This window comes from Ailuropoda melanoleuca, chromosome 3 (assembly GCF_002007445.2).
Source record: "Ailuropoda melanoleuca isolate Jingjing chromosome 3, ASM200744v2, whole genome shotgun sequence".
Taxonomy (NCBI): Eukaryota; Metazoa; Chordata; class Mammalia; order Carnivora; family Ursidae; genus Ailuropoda; species Ailuropoda melanoleuca.
Genome location: NC_048220.1, coordinates 98,757,187 through 98,784,308, shown reverse-complemented (window position 1 = coordinate 98,784,308; position 27,122 = coordinate 98,757,187). Strand labels below are relative to the sequence as shown.

The 27,122-nt window shown below is 39.5% G+C and overlaps 1 protein-coding gene across 9 annotated transcripts in view; it reads right to left on the bottom strand.

Annotated features, from left to right (window-relative positions):
- The window catches only part of EBF1 (EBF transcription factor 1), a 391,621-nt gene that overhangs the window by 83,352 nt on the left and 281,147 nt on the right, over positions 1–27,122 (bottom strand). For 5 of the 9 annotated variants that reach the window (XM_034656797.1, XM_002912505.4, XM_019794913.2 and 2 more), the window contains one exon: positions 16,789–16,919. In XM_034656797.1, coding sequence (XP_034512688.1) covers positions 16,789–16,919 — 131 coding nt within the window. Of the gene's footprint in view, positions 1–16,788; positions 16,923–27,122 lie in introns of all 9 variants that reach the window. The other 4 variants (XM_011219330.3, XM_011219342.3, XM_019794908.2 and 1 more) reach the window with 1 other exon arrangement.

The following is a 27,122-nucleotide window of genomic DNA, read 5'->3' as shown; positions in this document are numbered from 1 at the left end:
GGAAAAGAATCTGAGAAAGTTGCTATTGTGAAAGTCCACAGGTAATTTCTGTCAAATGCTCTTTAAACATAAAGCAAAGGCCATCTGCATAAAAGCCATTTTAACTTAACATTAGAAATGCCGTCCCTTTCTGTAGAATGTGCAGAGCCCTAGATTATTTGCTGGAGACCCACGAAAGCTATTTCAGTAAGATCATGCTTATGTGGCACCCCCAGAGACTGAGTTCATCTCCATGGCTGAGCGTTTGGGATGGCTCAAGTTTCAACCAGAAAAGCACACAAAGATAACTCTTGTTAGCGCAAGTTAGAGCAAAATGTGACACCGATGCAATTCAAAGAATGACGGGGACAAACACTTCCTACCTAATCATTGGAAGAACTTTTGCTCATATGGAAACTTTCTAAAGGAAGTGATAAACTCAAATTTTTCGGATCCCAAGATGGGTGTGGGTGTTTTTTTCTATCCCCATTCCATACCCTTTCTTCATTTGCTGCCTGGTCCCTGGCTATATTTTTGACGATGGAAGTCACCATATTGTTAGATTCCAAATAGGTGGTATGCTTCTATTTTTAAGAGTTACATGGGATGCACAGTTACACTAATTCACACTAACACTTAGGAGAACTTTCAGCCGGTTAGAAAATACTTCACCTGCCTTCCTTTTCAGGGGAAATAAATTTTAAAAGGTGGAAAGATATTAGTAAATAGATGAATAGAAACATCTTCTTATGTATAAGGACTTATTACCTATGAGCTGCTACACCAAGTAACAGAATTCATGGGCTTTCTGAATTGATTATATAGGACTGCAGGGAAACTACTGACTTAAGAGTGGGGTATTGGCATAAAGCAGTAGGCCCAGGAAATTGAAACAGATTTTCATTTACGATTTCACTTTCAGTTTTAATCAATCGCCTTAACTAAAGCAGAGATTCCTTCTTGAAATAACTATCCTTCACAAATGAGGTAGAATATGAATTATCATTAAAGAATGAATTTGTTGATGTTTTCCTCGCCGTGGAGGTTAGTCTGCAAACAGCCTCTGGCATTGACATGTGATATTGATGCCTCACAGAGGACAACCATTTTTTTTTAACTTCGATCAATTTGAAAGCATAGGCTTATTTACTAATCACTCAAAGAATCATAGACTTTATTGCTGGAAGGAACTCTAGTAATCATTTAAAACTAACACTCTCATTTTAACTTCTGAAGACACAAAATTCTAGAAAAATCTACTGGCTTCACAAATTGACCCAATATCTCAGGGGAAGAACAGGGTCTACATCTGGAAATCTAGAACCCAGGACAATCACCACCACCCCACCACTGTCCCAGGATGGGTAATTTCGCACATCATTGTAACCTGATTGAACTGAGGTAACCAACCACTCCAAGCAACGGAAGGAGGAACGGCTTTGGTAAATCTAAAATTTCCAAACTCCGCTTACTGGAATATCACTTTTTCAGTTTTGTCATACCTGTTTACCACCTATACAATTATGTACTTAATATTTTAAAAACCAATTACTTTTTTTGTTTAAAATAACTTATTTTTTTTTTAAAGATTTTATTTATTTATTCGACAGAGATAGAGACAGCCAGAGAGAGAGGGAACACAAGCAGGGGGAGTGGGAGAGGAAGAAGCAGGCTCCCAACAGAGGAGCCTGATGTGGGGCTCAATCCCACAACGCCAGGATCACGCCCTGAGCCAAAGGCAGACGCTTAACCGCTGTGCCACCCAGGCACCCCTAAAATAACTTATTTTTAAAGGAAACTTTATATCACTCTCTCAACTGGAAAACTGGAATTCCTGCCAAATAAGAAGGTAGTACAGATGTAATTTTAAAGTTAATATGTTGTTAAATTCTAGCTAAATAATGCTCACAACCTGAAGGGGTTTACTGAAAGGGGACACTAGCTAGTGTTAGATGCTACAGACTTATTTGCCACAACGGAGACTTACTCCCTTAACATAAATCTGAAGGATTAAAAGATGAACAAACAACTTTCTCACTATGTGATTCAGTTCTGCCTGATGTCTGTGTCAAACTCAAAGTTCTGTCCTGTGTCCATGTGTCCCACCAGAGACACATGCTCCACACTCTGGGAAATGCTGTGTTAAGTGATTAAAGAACAGATTCACTCTTGACTTAACCTCCTTAAATCACAAGCCAAACTAGTTGAGCTAAAAATAAATATTCTTATGAAACTGTAGCATCTGACATTACTTTCTCCCTTGTTGGAAGTCTCTACTTTCTTCACTTCTGTGACACTAATTATAAGACCGAAGACTCGCATGTCTGTTGGTTTACCAAAGCACTTTCACATTCACTATCTTTTAAAACCCATCTTTGCAGGATATGTATTCCAGATGAGAAAAGCTGAGGGTCAAACAAGTTTAACAAATCTTGTTTTGAAGACACTAGGAAGAAAACCAGTATCTTCTGTTTGTAAATAAGTATTTTCTAGAGTTCTTCTCTTATTCGTTGCTTCCTGTTTTCCTCATTTGCCAACTTTTCCTTTCTGCCAACTTATTGTTGAAATTTTACAAATTTTGTTCCATATTTTCTTCTTGTTTTACTTGCCTAACATTTCTTGAGTTGACTCATTGGCTCAACCACCTCAGTTAGGCTGACTTCCAAATCTACACCTGTAGCTTTGATCTCTTTGGCCATGCACCAAACTTTTATTAGCAACAGAGTAACAGAATCTCCCCGAACACGTCTAATTGCTGCCTCGATCCCAACATGACCCAAGCTAAATTTACCATCTTACTACGTATAAAGGTATTTTTTTGCTCCAATGCTCCCGCTCTTGTTAAGGGAATGGTAGCCTTTGAATCACCCAAAATAGGATCATCTTTATTCTTCCTCCCTTCAGTTTTTCTCTTAGTCTTTCTGATTTTTCCTTCACTGACCTCCACTGGCTTTTTGCTTTATCGCTTTTTTCTATTCAGGTTGCTACCATTTCCTACTCTGAGAATTACAATAGTGCATCTGCCTTTGAAATGGTGTCTCTCTACCTCTACTTTATCTGCCAGAATTCTCTTCTTCGAATACGACCTCATCATGTCGTCGCCTACTCAAACCCTCGAGTACCCTCTTTACATCCGGCACATAATCCAAACTCCTCGGCACAACATTCAGGGTGCTCCACGGCCTGACAGCCAATCTCCCTTTCCAGTTCTGCTTCCCACTTTGCGTTTCCCCATTCTGGAGAGTAGGGCATGTGGATACATGAAAACACCACAGCCTTGCCTAACATCTTTGCTTTGTTCATGTCATTTCTTGCCTACACATTCCCCTCCTGAGACTCTACGTGTTCCTTGAGACCATGTACTCTCTCTTCCAATAAGTTGTACCTGATCTTAAAAGTCAGAGTTACCTGCACTTTTGTAAGAATTTATGTAATTATGACATTTATTTGGTAACACTTAACATCCTATTTTGCTCTGTGCCATAAAGATTTTCCTACACATTTTTCTCTCATTAGAGAGTCCCTGAGATCAGTGACAGGGCCTAATTCATATTTGTATCCTTTAAAGTATTTAACTTAATGCTGTACATACAGAATATTTCCAAAATATTTCTGGAATAAATGCTTACCCAGAATTCTACAAAAGGTTTGACTCCCTTAGGCATAGTAATACCTATCCATAAGAGTTCACTGTTCCCAATCTGATAATATTTAACTCTCATTCCCTAATTAAATCACTCTTAAAATGAATTATCCAACTGGCTCAGCACTCAGGCCCCTGCATGAGACCTCTGTTCAGATTTCAGCTAAGTGGGAAAAGAGAAAAGGATGTCTAAAGGTCTGTGACTCCTGTGAGAAGGAATAAGAAGAAATAAAGGAAAGAAAAAAAGGTTAAGAAAGTAATACTAAGAGAATAGCCCACAAATGAACAATGCTAAACGTTAACTGTTGATTTCTGGATGGATGACATGATATGTGATTGATTCACCTTCTCTCTCTCTTTCTCCTCGTGTGTGTGTGTGTGTGTGTGTGTGCGCGCGCTTGCACAGGAAATAATCACATAAATAGTTCTGGAATAAATAAATTTGTATACAGGCAGGTATTACTTTTATTATGAGAAAAATTTTATGAAAGATCAAGTGTAGAACATAGTTTTGTGCAATATGTACTGCATTTAATTATATAAGAATCAGATATGTATCTGCATGGAAAAAAGACTAACAAGAAAATCATCAAAGTGTCAAGAGTAGTTACCACTAGATTGTAAGGCTATGGGTAATTTTACTTTCCCCCGCATACCCCTTTGAATTCTCTAGCTTCTCAACATTAAGAATGCATTGACATTATAATCAGAAGAAATGATTTTTAAGGGTGGCATTCTGATGAAAAGATACACATGGTCTCTACAAGGCCCCAGGAGAGGCTGCCAACACACCAAGGACATGTGACAGCAGGGATCACACTCCCTCCAAGCTGCTGGCGTGAGCATTTTCTCTCTTCCAGACTCAGAGCACAAGAGCAGAAGGGTCCTGCGCTGGCCGGCCAGGTGAGGCACGCTCGTGGTGAGAGATGGAGTGCAGACATGGGGGGGCAGATGGGGCCCATGCTCCACAGGCGTACGAGAAACAGGAAAGGGGAGCTCCTCTGTGGATAGACCAGGAAGGGAGGATGGTGAAGGGTGCAGGGAGGTGGATGCAAACCTCCAAAGAGACAGTTTGCAAATTCTGGAAGCCCAGAAGGAGGGCCTGGGAGAGGGTAATTCTCTAAATAGTTTTTATAAAATCCTTTCACAAGATCAAAATTGAGCCCCGTGTGGGAGGTAAAGGAGAGTACCTAGTATCTAAAGATGTTAACAGAAACATGTTGCAGAATTGTGGGTAAAAAGGGCAAGTCTTCAGAATGACTTTCTTCTCTGAGAGCCAGTAGCACTCTAGTTCATGCTAAATGAAGGACAGTGGGGACCTCAATGGTGGCTTCTGCAACAGTGGCCTTTTGTTGTCCTCTAACTATGTGCCAAGTGCTGTGCGAGACTCCTTCAGTGATTCTGTCCTGCAGCATTAGGGACAGGGATGAGCATTAGCTGGCTCACTGATGTGGAAGATGAGTCTCAGGCAAGTTAAGAAACGTGATCAAAAAGTGGCAAGTCTGCCTGACTGACGGCCACCATTGTACAACCACAGCTGTCCCTCTTCACTGCTGTTCATGGTTTTTCCATAACTGCTGTTCCGTGTACTTTGCAACCTGTCTCCACTGTTGACAGGATAGAACGGGTCCTCAGCTTCACATCCTTAAAGGTTCTGGGAGCACAGTAGGTACTCGAAACAGCCCTTTTCATTGTTGAGATGCTGAGAATTATTTCTCGGCAAAACAAAAAAGCAATTCCAAGATGAGCTTTTATGTGTGTTTTCTAACCAATGGGACTATATGAAATAAATGCAACTTGAAGTTCCAAACCACAAAGCCAAAAAAATAACTGGGATTACTAGAAAGCACACTAGCGAGTTTTCCTTACTAGCCTTAGGGTTTAATGTTTTAGCCTTAATCACTTTCAACACACACAGACACACACACAGTCCAAACAAGCAAAGACTTAAAGAGAAGGGGTAAAAAGGAAGGAAGTTTCTTCTCTGGAGAAATAATTAACACTCAAGACCAGAAAAAGCCTCAAGTGAGCTCTGGTGCAGGTCGTTAGCTGTCACCCACCCAAGGGTCTGGGTTCTAACATACACTGGCCCAGCCACCCACTGTCACTCTCTGTGCCTCAGTTTACTCATCTCACACTGCACTGGCCTATCTGCTCTGTGGGAGTGCTTATAATAATGTTAAATATGCTTGGTGTTTGGGTAGAGCTTCTCTAGGGGCCCTAAAGCACTTTCCAGATTAATTTTTTAATTTATGTATTAATAATTCTCACAGCATTCTCCCTCCTCCTCAATTAGGATAATAATATCCATCTCTTTTGAGATAGGCAGGGGGTGCTGAGTGATGGACATGAAGCAGACATTTAAATAAGAAAACTGTAACATACAAGCATAATTAAAGCTTCAAAACCAAATTGACTAACGAATTTTAAAGAGACACCACAGTGGTAGTGACCAAATAAACACACTTACTTTTCCTCCACTCAGGAACATTCGTCTTTCTGTGGTTAAACGTGGTGTGTAAAAACTATTATTTTCAGGAGTTCCTAAAGGAAGTTGAAATATGAAAAGTGTACATTCGTGGCGCCTGTACCGGCTGAACCTCCCTATTACATCTCTATCCCCTGAAGTGGATACAACATAAATCAGCAGACGCCTTCTCTTCTCCTGAGTCCCTCAGTGTATTCTGGTTGTTCCCTAATCAGAGTTCTCCGAGTTTCGTAACACAGATGTTCTCATTCCCGAGAATTGCCTGTCTCAAAGGCAGTATATGATTTCTCAGAGAACATGAGAGAAAGCTAGTGGAGGCATTTACTGTTTCACAAACATTCTGGTTTCCTTTTGTCCTTTCAAGAAAACAACTTTAAACCAATGTTTAACAAAATATGTTGGGTCACGTGAATTCGCAAAGATAAACTCTATGTACGAAAGTCAGAGGAGACTTGAAACTAAAATCTCGGGAATTGAGTTAAATATTAAAACCGAAGCTTTTGAATGGTCACAGAATTCCTTTACACTGCCTGCCATTTCCCTCAAATGCAGGTGTAGACACAGACACATGGTAGACAGGTGTAGATATATCTTCCTATTTATTTTCTGCAGCCCCAACGAGAATATAAGCCCTGTGAGGATATGAACTTTGTCTTTTTTGTTTTCACTATTATGTTTTCAGTTTTAACAGTGCCTGGGAAGCAGTAGGCACTCAATAAATACTTGCTGAAAACACTGAGTGAATAAATACTGTAATGCTATTAACCACCACTAATAATTTTTGATAGTCAATAAAGTCACTTGTGAATCTGCAAAAAAGAAATAATCAATACCACTCCATTCGAAAAACTTTTTATTAAAAAAAATCTGTTTACTTTTACCCCCTCCCCAAAAAAACTTCAAGCTTCCTGGTATCCTCGTTAAGCATTCACAAAAATATACTACCCAATTCTTCAGACCAAGAAACTAACCGGATCCCTAAATCAATGCAGTTAATTGTACAAAACAAAACAGCAACAAGATCATATTTCAAAATAACAGATTTGGGAGAAAAAGGCTAACAGAAATACATTATACTTCGACAACCTTTGGTTTTGTGGGTTGATTTATTTATTTATTTTTCAGTAATTTATTCTTTAAATAAACTTTCTCTAGCTTTTTCCCAGGATGTAAATCTTGTGCCAACTGGGCTTCATTAAAGACTGGATCCCATCCTGACCATCTGGGAGCCGGAAAAGCTTTGGTGAGTTCCTGAGGTCCAGAGTATTCCAGAAGGAGAGGACTGGACACCAGTAACGCCAGCCCCTGTGGTTTGAAACTGCACAATGAGCTCTTTCTCAAGGTTTGTTTTTCTAAATTCAGTTAAGAAGGAACATCATTCCCTGCTCGAGTCTGGCTTAGGGTCCTGGGTCGCTGCTTGTTTGTTTGAAAATTAAAATATAAAAGAGAAAGCAAAGCCAGATAGGTTTATGGAAGAGACTAAATGTTTGTTATCAAAGCTGGTGGTTCGCAAGGCAGAATCTTTGCCTATGGAATTAGGAAGGAAAAATATAAAAGCCAAAAGATTGATAGATGGGTTAGCAGGGAATGAACTCACCTTTCAACAAAAAACTTTTAAGGTCTTTCCAAGTTCCAAGGAAAGGATATCAAAGCTGTAAGGTACTAAACAGAGATGCATGTGAACATTTTGTGTGTGTGTGGCATAGTTCACATTTGCATACTCTATACACTGACACTTGCACATATATCAGTAATTCTCATTTAACATGTCCCTTCAGGAAGTGCACAGAAAACCAGAGCCAAACCCCTTTAAATACCGTGCCACGACAGCTGCCTTCACTGGGAGTCTTTTGAGGATGCATTACACACATCTTGCTGTTTTAGAGAGAATATATTGAATATAATTGCCATCTCTGTCTTGATGACTCAGGGCCACTGTCATTATGAACAGTCATTAACGTGCCACACAGTAATATAGTTCTGCGTCTGCTTTTTAGGTTTTCCATTTCTGCCCTTGATATTAAGCTGTCATTTCTGCTGTCACTGAGCCTGCTTCTAACCCTGCCTCTAGTTTGCTCTTTCTGATTTGCTATGACCTGGAAAACAGATAAGACCGTTTGTTAAAAATTACTGTTCTGGTTACCCCAAAGTCTGTCATTTTCTATATTTACTTTTTTTTCCCCCTGAGAGTTGAGGTTATATAACAGTTTCTCTGGATAAGTGAGGTTTTACTACATTTCTTATTAGATGGCTAAAAGATGGCTCTAGAGTCACAGAGATTTTGGTTCAAGTCCAAGCTTTGCAAATTACCAGCTGTGGAACCTTTGGAAAGTCACTCGACCTCTCTGGCATTCCGTTTCATTACCTGAGAAGAAGGTGGGACGGGGGAGGAGGCTGGCTATCTAATTAATCTAAGGATTAATTGACATAATGCCTATAATGAGTTTAGGAGAAGGTCTCGCTGGTATCAATCACCTAGAAAGTGCTAGTTTTATTATTACTTAATCCTCACCATACCAACAGATTCATACTAAGGTAATTATGTGCACCTTATTGCACAATAAATATATCTAAATATAAACTACCTAATCACACATACATTAACAAAAACTTAACTGCAATCTATCTGGTACTGACACTTTGAAGCATCATGGAATACAACAGTTGCTAATAACGAGCATTTCTTGGAAGGATGGAAGGGGTAGTGCCATTCAACATTATTTTGTATAAATTTGTACATGTAAGGATCTGTGCTAAACACTGGGAGACTAAGCTGAATTTAGCATGGATCCTGCCTTATGAGAGAGAACATCCCCTTAAATCACAATAAAGAAAGATAGAAAGTTATAAGGAACGTAATATGGTACAGATAAGACCATGTAGGAATTTAGGATGAAGGGAAATATTCAATATCTAAACTGTAAGGGAAGATTTCACTGACAAAAGTGGCATTTTACTGGATCTTAAAGGGCAGAAGAATTTGGGCACAGAGAGGAGGGAAAAACATTGTGGAAAAAGGAATGGCATAAGAAAGAGTACAGAGGCAAAAAAATCACTTTGGGTATAAGGAGCCGCTAACCACTCTGTGACTAAAGCCTAAGTTAAGATGAAGAGTGGGCAAGGATGTTGAAAAGAAAGGTCAGAGCCTTCACGGGGCATGTTTGAATCTCAAACTGAGGAGCTGCGGTTTTAGGAAGGAGGAAGCCAGTAAGGCTGTATAAGGAGGAAGGCTTTAGCTCAGACCATTAGCCATTCCAGCAATCTGCTTTGAGCACAACATATAAAATGAACACAACACTATATAGTTATCCATTTTCTTCATAAAAGTCACATGACTACAGCCAGTTGTGAATTTTGTCTTTGATTTATGTTAAAATTAGAAATGCATCACACTTGTCTGGTTTCTATTTTCAAGTGATAGGCACATACGTGTGCCTCCTGAAAGCACCGTAAACAACTAGCGGAGAATGTCATCTTAAAGTCGTTTTTAACCATCCCATAATTATCAACATAGAGGATAGATTTCAAGGGCCTTCGTCATTAAAAATAAAAATACAGACTAAAGCTTTTTTTAGGAATAAGGTGAGCACGGTTGTAAGTACGCAACTACATTAAAGAGGCCTTTAGAGTATTTTTAATCTGTTTTTTAAATATGCTGGCTCATTTAAAAATGATTCCCCATAAAATAACTTAGGCTTGAAAGGTGTTCTTCAAAGTCACATTCAAAGTTTAATGCAACCGGTTCAGGCTGCTCCTTTTATTCCTTACAAATAAAGTTTATAATTTTGCATTAAGCATCTTCCACTTAATCAGTGATCAGTAAGTACAGGTTGCATAGAGACTTGGCAACTTATATATTTAGGAGAAGTAGGAAACCATGAATTATTTTTAAATCCATGCATTTCATCAACTTTGAATTAAACTTATATGTGTAAGCCTCAATATATATAAAATAAATAACACAGCCATTTATATACCATATTTACATTATGAAATTTTAAAAGATACTTGTGATAATGTCTTTCTCTGCCTTTCTTAATTTTATTTTTGATTTGAATGGAATTATGCTGCATATAGATATGGTATAAATAACTCATTAGGATGTCAGTGCCATCATGTATAAAATTTGGGAGGGTTTGGTAAATATAAGGAAGTTAAAGACTAAAGAAATAGCATGAGAAAGCCAGAACAAGAGAAAGTTGAATGGGGGTGAGGTTGGTGTCTGGAAAACTGGGCTGTAACCCCAGCACTAAGTAGCAGATAATGAGTTCCCAGGACAAGTCCCTGTGTGACTGGAGTCTCTTTTTCCTCATTTCTAAGCAGCTGCACTTAGCGACTGGAAAGTTCCTCGAAGCCCTCAAAATTTTGTGATTCTACATGTGGTTCAGTAAAAACAAGGCCAAACAAAAAGGCCTGGGAAACTTCCAGTGGGAACATGTATGAGTTGTAGCCATTCATTCTTTAATGTCACAGAGGAGCAAATGCTATTTTTTATTTACAATCCTTCCTCTGAGCTATGTGTACAGATGAGAATGGAAAGTAGAGATAGGAAAGAAGAGAGAAGTCAGAAACTGCATTTAAAACCGTGTTTTCCAACTTTTGGATTAAAGCAGGAAATCATTTATCAGCCCCCAAACTGCCATTTATTTACCCAACTATATTCACCCACAGGTCTCCCCCCTAGCCCAGTAGAAGTTTCTTTGGACTTCCCCCTATCTCTGGGAATGCAGCTGAAGAAAACATTCATCTGGATGCAAAAGACAATGTGTAGCCCCTTTGTGAGGCTCGCTGGTTCACAGAGTAATGAAACTGGCTTCTCCATCTGAGCTAAGTGGTTCCGGCAATCTTTAAATGTAACTGTCCTGCAAAATCACGTGGCATCTAATGCCAAGTGTGCAGTGACTAAAACCAGATGCAAAATACGAGAGAAATTCTGTTCAAAGCCTTCAGCATTAAAGAATAATGGCTCTACACATTCTTGGTCTAATCTGAATAATACTCTGCAAATATTTCAGATGATTTTCTCACATCTACCCCAGACCAATCACTTTATGACTAGATTTCATGACTTTATTTCATTAACATGAAATCCACCCATCACCAATATATCCTCCTATAAGGTGATCCCTGAAAAAAGGTTCTGTGGTCACAGAAGTTTGGGAAGTCGTCGTATACTTTATCTCAGGTATTCACAGGGCATGTTAGTATCTCAAAAGCTTTGCAAAATCCTAGAACAAGGATAAGTTGAATTTATTTGACTCAACATTTCCCAGACTTACAAAGAAAAACCTCCCTCCCCATCTCCCATGGGGTACCTATTGATATTCCAAATAATTGGTATATTCCACAGAACTATCTGGAAAATGAATTAGACCAACATTGTGGTCTAGGTCTCAGGTTTATATCAGATTACTGGGACCTGAAATGTAGAGAGTAAAAATACAAACTAAAGATATATCAATAGGGAGATCCAATTTTGTAGCTAATTAAATGGTTCTGACGAATTTCAAAGAATCCTTTTGCAAATAAACACAATATTGGTATGCTGCAAGTGTGTCATAAAGATAAAGAATAATTGTGGAAGAAAAGAAGCTACTTGCTACCCATCGTCACTCCATGCCTCTTACTTTGAAGGGACTCTCAAGGGAATAAACTCTTGATAAAAGGAATTATAAAACTGTAGCTAATTTCAAAGAGGATTTAGTCTAAGTCCCTCATATTCAGATGGGGAAACTAAGGCCTAATGACCCACACTAACTAAAATCTAGATCCTCTGATTGACCAATAGAAAGACTGCAATTAAGACCCACGTCTCCTGACTGGCTCCTTGCCTGCTGCCACCCCATGCAATCTAAACCTTTGCTTGGATGATTGTCTGCCTGAAGTCCCCTTCATCCTTTGCTCCTCCCCAATCTCACCGTTGTATTTTCCTTACAGGCATCTTAAATACCTTAAGCTGTATAAATTCTCCCAGAGATTGTTGTGATTAAATCAAAGGATTGTCAGAGCCTAAAATGCCTAGCACAGAGATCCATCCGTACATAACAGGAGCATGACTGGCTATTTGAACAGTCTACTTTTGCCTGCACCATTCTCTGTGCCTTCTAGAACCTTGCCTTCAATTTCAAACTAGTAATTTAACACTGGATTATAAAAATATATTATGTAACCCTCTAATTTGTTTCATGGGAACGAGTTACCGTTCCAAATAAAATACCAGATTCCATAAAGCCTAATTGTGATCATCCGTAGTACCTATTCCAGTGGTAGACACCAATAGGCAAGCCAAGCAGTATTCATTGCTTAGCAATTAGAGAAGTTTAAGGAGATATTAATATAAGTATTAGCTCTACAAACCAGGAGCAGGAGCCCCTTCCTCCTCCAAATCACGTGTTGATGGAAAAACAAAAACAAACAAGTGTATGTCTGATCAAGAAAAAAACTCAACCTACATTAATCACGAACACATCTCAACCTTGCTGATTTTCCTGGGTTTATATATAAAACACTACAAAGATTTTTTTTTTTTGTAAGCCTTTGGGTAAAGGCAAGATAAGAAGTCCAAGAGTATCAGTATAATAATTTGCTTTCTAGAAAGACAGAGAGGAGAAAAGGCAAGAAACAATAAGGAAGAATAATGATGATGGTGAAGCAAATTCACAAGAAAGCCATGTAGTTCACCCCAAACTTGGGAGCCCACAGAAGGCAGCCCTGAGTGAGGAGCAAAGGAGTGCCACCTTTCTTTTTCCCAGCCCTCAGGGGGCAATCAGTGAGCTAAACTCAACTACTCATTTGCAAAAGATTGGGTTGGTAGGGAAAGAGCACAGATGAGGGTAAATTAAGCCAGCCCTATTTTCTCTCACTCTTTTTAAAATTCTTTAGCTAAAAAAAGACTCCAAATAATAGCATCAGCTGCTAATCTAAAATGTTATCTTCTTGTCCTGGCCCACCAGCCTGCTTCCTGAGTGCTCTGGGCTATAGAGTGAGGAAATGAAGACGAGATAAAAGTCTACTTAAAATTAGAAGTACTAGATCTTGGAGGTGGCTTAACCTTAAGAGATCATGTGGCCAGGGGACAAAGAGTCAGATGTATAGGGGTCCCATCTAGAGATGAGGCCCAAACAGGTTCACTGTCCTGCCTAAGTTCTCTACATTGACAAGGAAGAGGTTGTCTTCTGCCCCTAACACAAGGCATGTAGTATCCTTCATAAGGATAAATCCTTCCTAGAAGACAATGGCTCCACCCAAAAGCCTATACAACCAGAAAATGAAGGGACTGCTCTTATTTCTCCGCGTCCCAAGTCTACCTCAACCTGGAAGGTGATAATAATTGTTAAGATACCCATCCCCACCTCACCACAGCACGAGACATCAAGGGCAACGGTGAGCATCAGACCCTAGTCTGATGTGATAAAACACTAGGGTAAAAATTTTGCCATAGGGATAAATCATGGACAGTTAAGAAGGTGAGGCCCTAGAGTTGGGCTGTCTGGGTTCGAATCCCATCTCCACCCTTTGATCACTGAGCAGCTTATTTAACTTCCCCAAGGCTCAATTTCCTCATTAGTAAAACAAGAACAACATGGTAGACAGATGTTGTGATGTTCGCAGGAGAGCCATACCAAATACTCAGCATGGTACCTGGCAGGAACCAAGTGCTCAGTGAATGTTAGCTGATATTAGTCATACTATACATTTTTCTACAGATCTTTCACAGATATCTTCTCTTAAATATTCACAGAATTGAGCTCTGATTCTATCCAATGGAAGCCTGAAGAAATGGTCCCAGAACTGGAGGGTATTTTTTGCTTCTACCAAAATGAAAGACATTTTTGTAATTTTATGTGATTAAAAACAACCACCACAGCTACTGCTACTATTACTCTTACTAGTTCTCCTACCCTATTACTTAGATTATTATGCATGTTTTTTTCTTTCTCCTATTTCTGTCTTTCCCTCTTTTTATGTGTCCGTTTGCTCTCTCAGTAACTCGGGCTTTCATTTCCCTTGTAAAAACAGCCACTGTAGTATAAATGCCATCTTTAGCACTATCTGTGTGATGATGGGCAAGTTCCTTAACCTCTCTGATGCTCGGCTGACTCATATATGTATCTAACACAGGGCTATCATGAGGATCAAATAAAATAACACCCATAAGGTGCCATGTATGATAAACCCTTCATAAACGTGAGTTATTTCTTAATTTCTCAGTATTATACAATGGGTTTTTGGATTTGAAACATTACCAAATTCTCTCCCTCCACTAGCAGGGAGAGAAAATCATGTCTGTCAAATAGCCTGTATGAAAATCTAAATATATAAATAGTTCAGAATATTTATAAGAAGTTCACCTCTGCAGGGTTCATTTTTCTGAATATCAAGACTACTATAATAACAACCCAAATCAAAATCCTCCATTCAGACTCCCAATCTCTAATGTGGCAGAGGATTTACTTATTTTAAAATAATATATGCATTTTGAAAACTACATGGTAGGTTTCCAGTGGGAAAGGGTCATAGTTGATTTATGACATAACCACACATGAGAGCAGTTTGAGAGGAGGAGGTGGGCAAAGAGAGAGCATGCATCACCTACCCTCACCTCCTAGCTGGACCCTAAGTCTAAATTAGAATTTAATCTTCCTTACCTGCTCCCAAAAGAGGGCAAGAATGTCGGGGAACAGAGAGGAAACACGAGGACCTTGACTAGAAACAAGCTGGAGGTACAAATTAATGATTTCCTAATATGTCAAAGTCCTCGTTCCATAACCAATGTAGTGGTGGGCAAAGACAGACACAAAGTTTTAAAGGAAGCTTCAGACTAGCCCACCTTATTCTCAGAGGTTCAGTAAGGCTTCCTGCCAATTCTGAGTCCTATTTCTCAGGCCTCACTTTGACTACAGCAATATGGAGGAAGAAGTCCATATTGTATTTATTTTTCCCCTCTCCCAACTTCCATGATAAGCAACAGAAGGAGAGCTAGAAAGGGATGAATATATAGCCCACAAGATCTGGGAGAAGCTGTCCTTGTGAGGACTGCTGTCTCCAGCAGGGATAAAGACATCAGACTGGTGGCAAAATATGCCAATATGTGATGCTTCTAATTTTACGATGGTTCCAGCAAAGAATGGGGTGTAGTCGGCAGCAGGAGCTCAGTCCACCTTTCATGCCCGGGATGTTCCATCCAACTTGGACAGCAATTAGTCTGGTGGACTGAGAAGCCCATCACTGATTCAGTTTTACAAGAGATTTGATTCTCTGGCCAAGCGCATGCTGCTAGTTGGTGGCATGGGAAACACAAAAGCAATGGCAGCACAGGCTGGCAAGGGGCTGGCCTGAGTGGGTTCCTGGCAGGGAGAACTGCACATAGAAGGCTTATAAAAAGAAAGACAGGCTCTGCTTTGGGAAGATAAACATACTCAATGCTCACAGTCTTAACTCTCTGCTTACCTCTGTGGCCCGCCTAGAGAGAAGACAGAAAATACCTAGATGATCTAAACAGTGGTGTCGTGGAGGACAGCTAGAAATGGAAATAAAAAACCTGAGTTCTAGCTCCAGTTCCGCTATTGACTTCTCTGTGTAGCTACAGACATATGATCCACACTCCATGGGCTCCGGGCAGCTGCTTTGAGGTTTTGTAACTACATATCTCTAAGCCTTAGTATCTTTATCAAGAACAGATACATGCTAAGAATATTTACCCCGTGGTATAGAGGAAGGTTTGAGATGATCTGTGTCAAGAGCTGAGCACAGTGCCTAGTGTACAGTAAGTCCCAATAAAGTTTAGTGATTCACACAACTGCTTGTAAAATAAGCAGGATGAATGAGCTCAGTAGTACCTTATAGCCCTAACCTGGATTTTATTCTAATCTTTGGGGAGGTGAAAGAGAAGGGGCTCTGGGCAGGCTGGATAAGAAATCCAGGCTCAGAATACAGAAAGAAAGCAAAGGCAAGTCTTCCATGGCATCTATATAATAGTGATGTTTATGTTTTATAATCTTGAGCTAACGTTGATTATTGCCAGACAAGTCAACTGGCAGGTTAAAATAATGATCATAGAGCTTAGAAAGCACTATGCACACAGAACAAAGTCATTTTCATGTGGCTGGGATCACATACTAAGATGCCCGTGAGCTGTAAATTATTAGGGCTAGAAAAAGCCTTCAGTTCTTTGAGGTTGCCTTGGTAAATCACTCACTCTTGGATGAAGAATCAGTGAATAAGTCAAGAACCACCTACACCTGCATTTTTACTGTCATATGAATGGTCCTCCCGGAAGATGGGTCTATGGTAGACCCCATTTACAGCTATTCACAGATTACTACCTTGTTAAAGTTTGAACAGGGCTTTTCCTATATATTTTGTGACTCTTCATCTCCTTTCCAATTCCTAATACACAATAGGGCCTCCACACCATAGCTAGCACAAGAGGACAAATGACAAAACAGAAGCTCCCCTGGTGCTTACGGGCGAGAGGATGGAAAACATTCTAGTAGAAAGTGGTGCCTCCAGGTACACCCAACCCATGTCTCCTGGTTTCCCAGAGTTCTGCAGACTAGAGCTGGCCCACCCAGGGTGGCACCATGAAATTCTACACACACTCTAATAGAAATTCAAGTGTAGACAGTATCCTCAACTAGACCAACCTATTAGATATTAATGTTCAGACAACACCTACCTCACTCCAGACCAGCATGGTACCGAATATGACCTGTAACCCATCAAAGAAATTGTCCCCTATGATGATCACAGTCGCGCCTCCCGTCGTCCATCCTTCACTCGGGCTGATGGCTTTGATACAGGGAGTAGCTGCTTTTCAACACACATGAAAAAGAGAAGGAGTCTGCTGTTAGAACCAAACTTTAATGATGGAGACTTGAGAAAAAGAAAAAAAATATATCTTTTATCTTTTCACTAACAGAAAGTCCCCCAAGATCTCAGCATTTCCCAGCTGCTTTAGGATCTGAAACCTAAGGGTGCAATTTCAGTTTTTAAAAGCATTTGTTTCATTGTTTCTATTGACATACATATATATTTTACCCAATCATTTTCAAACCTGAAATCTTATGAAATAAAACACAGAAACAAAATTTAATTTATGAGATGCTAAAGATTAAAAAAAAAAATTGGGTGGCCTTTTGGAATACACTGGAAACCTTATTGAATTGCTTCATAATTAAACAAACTTCCTGAAAAGAAAATCAATAGATTTTTAGATAAGCATTTCTGTCCAAAAGGAAGTGAGAAAGAAAGGAGGCCTGAGCAAGAAAATATTCTTGCTCCATGCCTTAAATCTATAACACTAACGCAGCAACGTTCCTCATTAGAAATCATTAAGATTTTTTTCAGCAAATGTCATGGATCCCATGTTATAGATGTAAAGTATGCAGGTCACTCAGGGTGAATTATGTAACCAAATAGCTGAGTCAGGGCTGAACCACAGAAAGTCCCATGACCTTTGTTTTGTTGCCATTCCCAGGCATAAAACTCTAGAATGGACTTTAAAATTTTTGTATCTCTTCTCTTTCCATTACAAATGGCCCTTGGAAATGGGAAATAATTCACAAATACCACGATTCTAAACAGACTGGAGGTGGCTTGCCTGGTAAGCATGGCATACTTTCAACGGAATTGCTAGGCATAAATGTAATTGTGGGATTATGTTTTTGAAAGGTCTCAGAGGGCACCGAGGATTTTTAACTCCACAATGTCATGTTGTTGTTCTCAAGATTACTTTTATGAACAAGAACAAAGCAAAATTCTAAAGCAAGGGAGATATTGCGCAAGGAGAGGAAACGAGACCCTTCTCTTTAATAAAAAGTTTATTAAGTATCCAAGACTTACTTTCCAAGTATTGAAGCCAATGAGAGCACCAGTTAATTTTAACGGGAAAAAGCTGGAAAAAAAACTATTGGACTTTGTCAAATTTGGCAAAATGTCGTGCTTTAACTTTTGCAAGAAGAAAAGAAAATATTAAGCCCAGCCCGGTGGGACCATTGCTCACGTGCCACGATACAAACAAGTAGAATGGGTTTGATTTTGATTCAAATTCATCTTATAAAATAGCACAGAGAAATTAGGAAATATCCAAACTAAACATTTCATGTTGGCTGAACTCATAGTAATGCATTTACAACTAAAACTGGGCAGTTCAGATGCCTTTTCTCTCCTTCACTTTCTCCCCCAAACAAAATAATTAATCAAGAAAATGTAAATGATTCATGACTTGAAAATCCTTGTCCAATTTTTAACACACATAAAAGCTGTGATCAATGTTCCACAGGCACAGGACTTTTCCTTAAGCAGAATTTTTCTTTAGAAGTAAAGATGTTTAAATGCATGATTGAGTATTCCCAAACCAATGGCAGAAAATGATGCATGATTTCAAGAATATGAGGCATTGATTTCAAGAGAAATCAAGTACATTTAACAACTATGTAGAATTCCTAAAATAAAAGCAGTTTGGAAACATTATAGTTTAATGTCTCAAAATCTCAATTCTTAATTTCTAACTTAGCATACTTAGTTACTAATGTAGAGAATAAAGGGTGCCATATCTCCAGATACTTCTGAGAATAGGATCCTGGTTAACTGAACTGGTCTTCAAAGAGCCCTGCCTAATGGCAAAGAATGAAATCCAATGGTATCATTAAATGCTGATCCTGTGACTAACTTCATAAACAACCAAAGAGTCTTGATGTTTATTAACTGTATTAGCTTTCTTTTAATTTTTAACATTTTATTTTTGCAATCACGCACATTTTTCTAGATAAGTATCTTTCTTTAGCTATTTCTTTAGATAAGTAAGGACCCCTCCAGGCTTACTTATCATTGTACAAAAAGAGGCAGAATGGTGTTGGTGTATCTCCGAGGGACTCTGCTATAGCAAAGATGGTCTGATAGCATGGTCAAGCTGGTTTTAGCCTTGATCCCCACCCACTTCTTTCCATTTGTTATTTGTAGGATAAAGAAGGCGTGTAAGAATATATGTGCGTGTGTATGTGCTCTCACACACTTCCTAAAGAAAGTGATGATGTTTTCAAATTCTGTGAGCAACCAACCAGAAACAAAGCTAACTGTCAACTAGCCAGAGGAAAGAAAGATCATAAAGCTTCCAGAGATAAGCTGGTGAGGTGACAATATGTGACACCATCTTCATAGCTTCTTGGAGAAAAAAACCCTTGAAGGAAGTACTTCAAGAAAAGAGTGACACACCCCTCGATCGATCCTACCTCTATACTCAACCATCTGTTATCCTCGCTTAGACACTAGATGCCATTCCTAGAACAAGGAAGTCATGCAAACCTTTCTAAAGTTGGGCTTCAACGCATTCTAAAGGTGCTTCTATTCATGTGTCTCATAGCAGTCTTGAGAGGAAGCTCTGTCGTATTTCCCCACTGGGAAGCTTGGAAAATATGTAAAGGACGCATGGGCTGTTCCACTGAGAGAGAGAGATGCGGAAGGGATGTTACTGGCATTTAGTGCCCGGAAGTCGAACATGCTAACTACCCAACAATGCATGGGACAGCCCCCCCAAACGAAGAACTCTAAAATGTCAATAACACAAGGTAGGAGACACTGTGACTAGCTACACAGAGCTGGCCCAGGAGCAGTTGTTAAAAACTCACAGATCCATATAGGCCAAGGCAGAAAACTCAAATGAATACAGCAGCTCAGCCTCAGAACAAACATGAGATGGATGGCCCCTGACACTAGGAATTGGGGAAGCTCTAGACACTGGTTCCCCCACACAAATGCAGGCGCAGTGTGATCTGGGCTTCTGATCTTTTGAAAGAAGATGGGAACCAGATTTTTATGTGAATTTTCTAATCTTTAAACGTTGGCAACTAATTTAATTATTTTAGAATGTGTAGGCTGTAAGCAAAATATTTATTGGCTAAATTAAACTCTCAGGCCACCATTTTACACTTTTATCCTAGTCACAAACAAACCTGCCAGACTAAAAGCAGCCCAGGAAATACTTGCAAATGTGTCTAAAACTACAGGTACGCAAAAGTTCACTGCAGTATTAACAATAAAATATTCAAGAGTCTTGGTGTCCCTAATTAGAGAGTGGTTAAATAAATTACGGTATATCCATACTAAATAATATTAGAGGAGTGTCATTAGAATGGATGGAAAAGACCTCTATAAACTGACATGGAAAGACAAAGTACGTTAGTAAGTAAAAAAGCAATTTGTAGTCTAACAAACTGTGATCTTGTTTACTTAAAAAATGACATATATGAGCCTGTATGTGCACCTGAATTTGCGTGTATACAGTTACATGTGAACAAAGGTCTGGAAGGATGTACACCCACTGTCCCCAGAGGGTCCATATGAAACAGCGACATGATTAGAACAGGACTGAGGGGCAGGGAGACCGTTAAATTTTACTCTATAGAAAGCGGTATGGTTTGAATGTTTTCAATGAGCATGCATGAAAGTAATACGTTATCATAACAAAAATTAAATAACAGAGCATTTAGTTCTGTAAGGCACAAAGGTTGTACTATTTAGAACAAATTGATACTAATTAAAAAAAAAAAAAAGGAAAAAAAAGCCGAACTGTGCTGACTAACAGATCCCGAGCCTCGCCTACTTTCTTCTTTTTGGGTAGGCTTTACTCTGAGAAAGCCCAGACCACATCTGAAGCAGTCAAGGACTTGTTTTTCGTTCACTCAGGGTAGCCAAAGAGACACGGAGAGGAACACAAGGAGAGATCATTTTTAATAGTGACAGTGGATGTGTTCAGTAGAATTTGAAGGTGCAAAGATTTATAAATGAATTCAATCCAACCCAGGAGTGTAATAATCAATACAATTCCATCTTCATGAAAATATGATGAACTTGGGGAGGGGAGTGGATTTGATGGAATACAAAACCACTTTCACCAGTCAGATCTTGACTTAATTCATAAAAAATTCTTTCTTCTTCACTAGTGAATTTTCACACTCTACGTAACCACAAGGACAGAGCGCCAATTCCTGGTTCTAACTTTCATTAAAAATAAAAGTTGAAGTTGATGGTTTTTTGCCTTTTTTTTTTTTACCTCTTCCCCCACCCCCAACAGCCACCAAAGTAGAGGAGATTTTCTTTCCTTCCAACTATGACAATAACATGATTACCCCACCACAGTTTAGCATAATGGCTCTGAAATGCTCGTGGCACATTGCAGAGTTAAAGTGGAAATTATTAGGTAGCTCTTCTTTGTTATAATAATGATCACTCCACAAATAAAAGCTCTTCTCCCAAAGGTACTGCAAGGCACAAAATGCTAATTCTGAAGATTATGTGTGTGCTTTTATTAAATATTACCATGCCCTGCCTGTTTGAGGGCTTCTCTGCTCTGATTGTTTTATGAGTACCCATGTTAATGTCATTCCCATCTTGCTAGCAGCAGGCACACATTTTAGCGTTTGTATGAGAGTTGATCAAAGGCCACGTGCTGGGGGAATTGCTGAGAAAACACGGACAAGCGATAAAAATCTAACAGATTAATTGGTTTAAATTTCATTTCAGGGTGTTGAACTTTGGCTCGGGACTCTAATACTACACCGTGAGTCAGGGCCTAATTACCAGATTTCCAATTTGCTTCTGAACAATGGTCATGGTGAGAAGAAAAAGAGAGGGAAGAATGAGGGAAAAAAAAGAAAGAAAGAAAGAAGGAAAGAAATCGTTCAGCCTCCAGTACATATTTAACAACTAATGTTCTGTGTGCAGACAATCCAGAGTGTTTATATTTCCTTCCAATAGCCACGGAAGGCAGAAGAAATCACAGATGCCCTCAGCAGTTTAAAATTCTCTGATTTACAGAATCAATGTTACAAGATTCAAGTGCCTGCTCACTCACATTGGAAGCATCAGGCTCTCTAGAGCAAGGTGAATTTGTAAGTTAGAATTGCGCCTCAGCCTCCAATAGAAATGATCTATTTCATTGATAGAAAGCAAGGGCCAGGAAAGCCATGTTTACCTCGGGGTTTATGGGTGGCCTTGGGAATAAGGGTTAATTGAGCTCAGAGGTGCCTGCCCATTGAGGTGAATTAGTGGTGTGTGCAGCTATCAGCAGGGTCCTGGGGCTGCTCTTACTTCTGTCTCCGAAATCTTTGTACTGTGATCAATACCTCACTTGTTTGGGGTAGCTGTGTAGGTGACCTGGGTGCAAGATCTGTCACGGCTTATCACCGAAATGAGGCTTTTGTGACAGTTGATGTCCTATTATTGAAGCCCCATTAGAGACGCATTGTTTGGCTCTTTCCTCCATTCCTGTATTTAAATACACTGGGGAAACAACACTTTCTCAATTGGTAAAATGTATAAATTTAGAAACGTTCTAACCCCATTCTAAATCTCAAGATAAAATTCCACTAAAATGGATATAAGCTGATTTTCCATCTCCATTGTGTATAGTGTCTGAAAGGGTGTAAACTCTCCTTCCCCAGCATTTTGTTAGCCAGAACTCTCTATTAATGAGCATTTCTTGGGAGCAGATAACTGATGCTTACAATGGAGGCGAAGATGCTGGCACCAGCCCTTACTGGCTCCTGAATAAAGACAGAAAGATGCAATTATGTTGAGTCGATTTAACATTCAGAGTACTACAGTATTTGCAAATGGGCCACAGCTCCAGCTGTTCAATGCCACCTCTCACTCAGTGCGACCTTGAAGCAGTCACTGAGCCTCGCTAAGGCTCTTATCCTTCCTGAGCAGTGGTTTCTGCTCAGACTTGTGGCAAAGCGCAGAATGTGCCTGCTTGTGTTGTTGTTTTCCTATGTGCCAGGACACAGCCTGCTAGTTGCTGCTATAAGAATTATTGTTATCACCAGTTCCCACAAGCCAGCGTTTATTTATTCACTAGAATACCCAATAGTCTCATCACTGCAGGTTCTGTGGTTTATTGTAAAACTTTCCTAGGAACTTCCAAGCCAGTGACTTGCTGACTTAGCCAGCTAAGTTGACTGAGGAAGGGGACGTGGCATCAGTTCCTTCAAGGTAGAATGTTGGTTTTTTTTTTTTTTTAGGCTCTCATTTGCCTGGAATGAATATTAATGGCGATCTTTTCAGAAATAAGGAACTGACTTTACTGTCATTGTCCCAAATTTTTGAGACTTGTGAAACCCATGAGCTCAGCCCATTTCTACGAGATACCTCTGACCTCATATAATCTCAGGTCCGTATCCCTGCATCTATTTGATTTCGGCGAACTGCCTGAGAGCAGGCCAGTTCCAGAGACTGAACGGGACACAAAGTACTCCTACTAGGACTCAATGCACAGATACCTGCCCTTCGTGTTAAGTCAAAACAATCATTCTCACTGCGTTTTTTAACTGAAATGATTACTTTCCTGCCTACCCCCAGATCAGCAGCACCAACACCTGTATTCTTTGATCCTGACAGCTGGCAGCTACTGGCCAGGAAGGAGGGCAAGTAGGTTTGCCCCTAGTGGGAAGACTGACCCAATATATTTCCACCATGTACAGGATGTGAATCTATTCTGGGTTCACCAACCTTCCAACTGGATGCCTGGGAAACCAACAGCAGTTAAAGGGCCGGACCTGAACCCCAGAACCAGCATGTGCAAACTTCCCTTTCAGAATGCTAACCTCACCACAGACCCTAGTCAGCTAATAAACAAATAATAAACATAGCTCTTGAATACAAATAAACGAACAAATTAAAAAAGCTCTTGAATTACCAGATTTATTTCTGCCTTCCTTTATTTTTTTTTTCAGTAATGGCTTTATGCAGTTAAGCATTTTATTGTTTATTAGGGTTTTCATTTTGTTTTGTTATTGGTCTGCATTTATTGCCACATCCACTAACATATCTAGATATTACTTGGCAAAGAATAATATATTACATATGCAAAGAGATTCTGCCTCTGTGTGTGTGTGTGTGTGTGTGGCACTTTGAAAAGAAATGTAACCCATGATACAGAGATTTCTCAATACCAGATGCAATTAAATCTATTAAATATTGAATGAGGAGATTGAGAATCTCAAGTGTTTTTCATCCTTTATCCCAAAATGACTTTATTTGGCAAGGCCCCTCACTTTGACAACATTAATGGCTCTTAGAGAAAAGGAGAAAAGGAAAAATTCATAGTCAGTAGATGGAAATGTAGACCCAACATCCATCTACATTAACAGAGAATTAACCCAACCTGGATATCTAGGTGTATCTCACTTCAGCTAAGTTCCAAACTATGCCGTTTGCTAAATGCAGAGCCAGCCCAAATTGTATCCGCTTCCTGTTTAATTTGCAGCTTTCTTATTCTATTCCGAATCAGCAAAATTCTTCAACAATCAGTGGACATAGACCTGAGCAAGGGAAGGACAGGAATTCTACTGCAACAATTGTAATCTGAACATTCTAGGGCAAGCACTTTTCGATTTCTGAGTCTGTCTGAGATCCGTAACTGTGCGGGAGCAGTACCCAGGGTTATTTAACAATTCAGCGTGAAAAATCTTGACATTTTGATGTACCTGTAACTTCTAAATTGCACTTGAAAGACTTGCTGAAGGCTTTTTGATTCAATGACACGCAACACAGCATTGTTTCCTAATATGCAAAAATTGTTTGTTAACACTTCGGAAGCTCAGAATTTTATAACTCAAGGAGGTGAGAATGTGCTGTTTTCTACTTCATGTTTGCTCTGCCAAATCCAAAATTAAAATGTACAAAATATTGATTCTACAACAACCAACAGCAAATATTGCCACCGTTTTTTTTCTTTTCTTTTTTTCTCTTGTTCTATGATCATCAGCCACACCGTTGGAAAAAAAAAAATTATCGTGGAAGGTGGGAGAATCCTCAAAATGAATTATTCATGGATCCAATTGTGATATTTGTTGCAACAATAGTAAATTCACTTGCCTCTGATTATACAATAAGTATAATCTCTTTCTGACAAGGAGAACTTTCATGCACAAAATTATTTTTAGCCCAATTCTCCTTATCATCCTGTTGTAAGAAAAGTTCTAGATATGAAAGCTAGGGGAAGAAAGGGAAATGAAAATAACTTTCCAAAAACGGACAGCCAATACTGTGAAAAGAGGAAACAATTTTCAGGTTAAACACACACACACACACACACACACACACACACACACACACACACACACACACACCATGGAAGTGCTTCTTCAAGGAATACTCAAGTCTTTATTCACAGGCAATCTTCCTGGGCCTGGAAAATCATAAAGTCAAATATGAGCAAGTCTAGTGGAAAATCTGTGATGTTAATCTTGGCTAGAGTCGTATTTTTAACAGGCCTTGAATGTGTGTGCCGGATTATCCAGATGGTCATACAGGAATCGGCCTGATAGGATTAAACCTTTATGCTGAACTCTGCTCCATCTGTTCGCCAAGGTTTGCCTTTCCTTATCTGAATATGAATTTTTAGCCTCCTTGTGTCTGGGAGCCGGACTGAATTCAACATTGAAAACATATCTGTGTGCAGATAATTTAACATTTCATAAGTTAGTCTCAGTTGATATCAGCTTGGCCTTTTTCTAGAAAACATTTTTGCAAAGAATTTTCCTAAGAAGGAATTTAAAACTATGTGGGCTCTTTTGTCATTGTTGTTAGAGCGTTTAGTCTTTCTCCTCCTATTGAATTCTAGGATTCATTCAATACACTGTCATAACACGGGTTTACACTGATATTTGCCCATAAAGATCGAAAAGGAAGACTTGGCATCCTCTCTGCAGAATCTGACTATGAGAAAAGATGAGACACACTTTCAACTGGATGAATGATCCAAGCAGAATATATTCACGTATGTTCTTTTTTCCCCATTACAAGAAGATTGGTATTCCTCATCATCTGATAAAATTAGCTACGACAGCCATTTCTATCATTCTCACTAGGATTTCTGTTTTTGAGGAGGCTTTTTTAGGGGCAGGGGTTTGTAACTCAGAGCTTCGTCTTGAATGAAACAGGCTAACGTTTAGTTTGCTCTCCTGTGCATATATGCCGGAAGAGGTGAAGTTTTTCAGCTGGAAAAGTTGGCTGGGGCAAGTTTCAGGACAGAGGCCAGTAAGTAACCAATAATCCAGAGCCTGATAGATTGTTCTGGGGTTTCCAACCCTGTGACAAAGGAAAAGGGAGGGCTGTGACTGCTGGGCTCAGCGAAGCAAACAACATGTAAATGAATAAGTGGTGTAAAAGAAGGATCTTTTAGAATCCTCCTTTGTGGCTGGTTTACAGCAACGGCTCGTTTGTGGTTTTTTGTTATTGTTTTTTCTTATTAATAATAATTTTTTATTATGTTAGTCACCATACAGTACATCCTTAGTTTTTGATGTAGTGTTCCATGATTCATTGTTTGCATGTAACACCCAGTGCACCATGCAATACGTGCCCTCCCTAATACCCTTCACCGACCTATCCCAATCCCCCACCCCCCTCCCCTCTGAAGCCCTCAGTTTGTTTCCCAGAGTCCATAGTCTCTCAAGGTTCATTCCCCCCTTCTGTTTACCCCCCTTCATTCTTCCCTTCCTTCTCCTACCAATCTTCCTGCTATTCCTTATGTTCCATAAATGAGTGAAACCATATGATAATTGTCTTTCTCTGCTTGACTTATTTCACTTAGCATAATCTCCTCCAGTCCCGTCCATGTTGCTACAAATGTTGGGTAATTGTTCTTTCTGACGGCTGAGTAATATTCCATTGTATATATGGACCACATCTTCTTAATCCAGTCATCTGTTGAAGGGCATCTCGGTTCCTTCCACGATTTAGCTATTGTGGACAATGCTGCTATGAACATTGGGGTGCATATGGCCCTTCTCCTCACTACATCTGTATCTTTGAGGTAAATACCCAGTAGTGCAATGTGATCATTTGATGTGCTCAACCTAGTCTTGTGATGGAAACACAAGAGACTGCAGCCCGTGGAGCTTGAGTCTTAAGACGTAAGGCCCCTCTAGCAGTCTAGGAGGGCTCAGCGCTTTCCATAATCCCCTTGGTAACACTGGCTCTTGGCTCCATGCCAATATGAATGGCAGG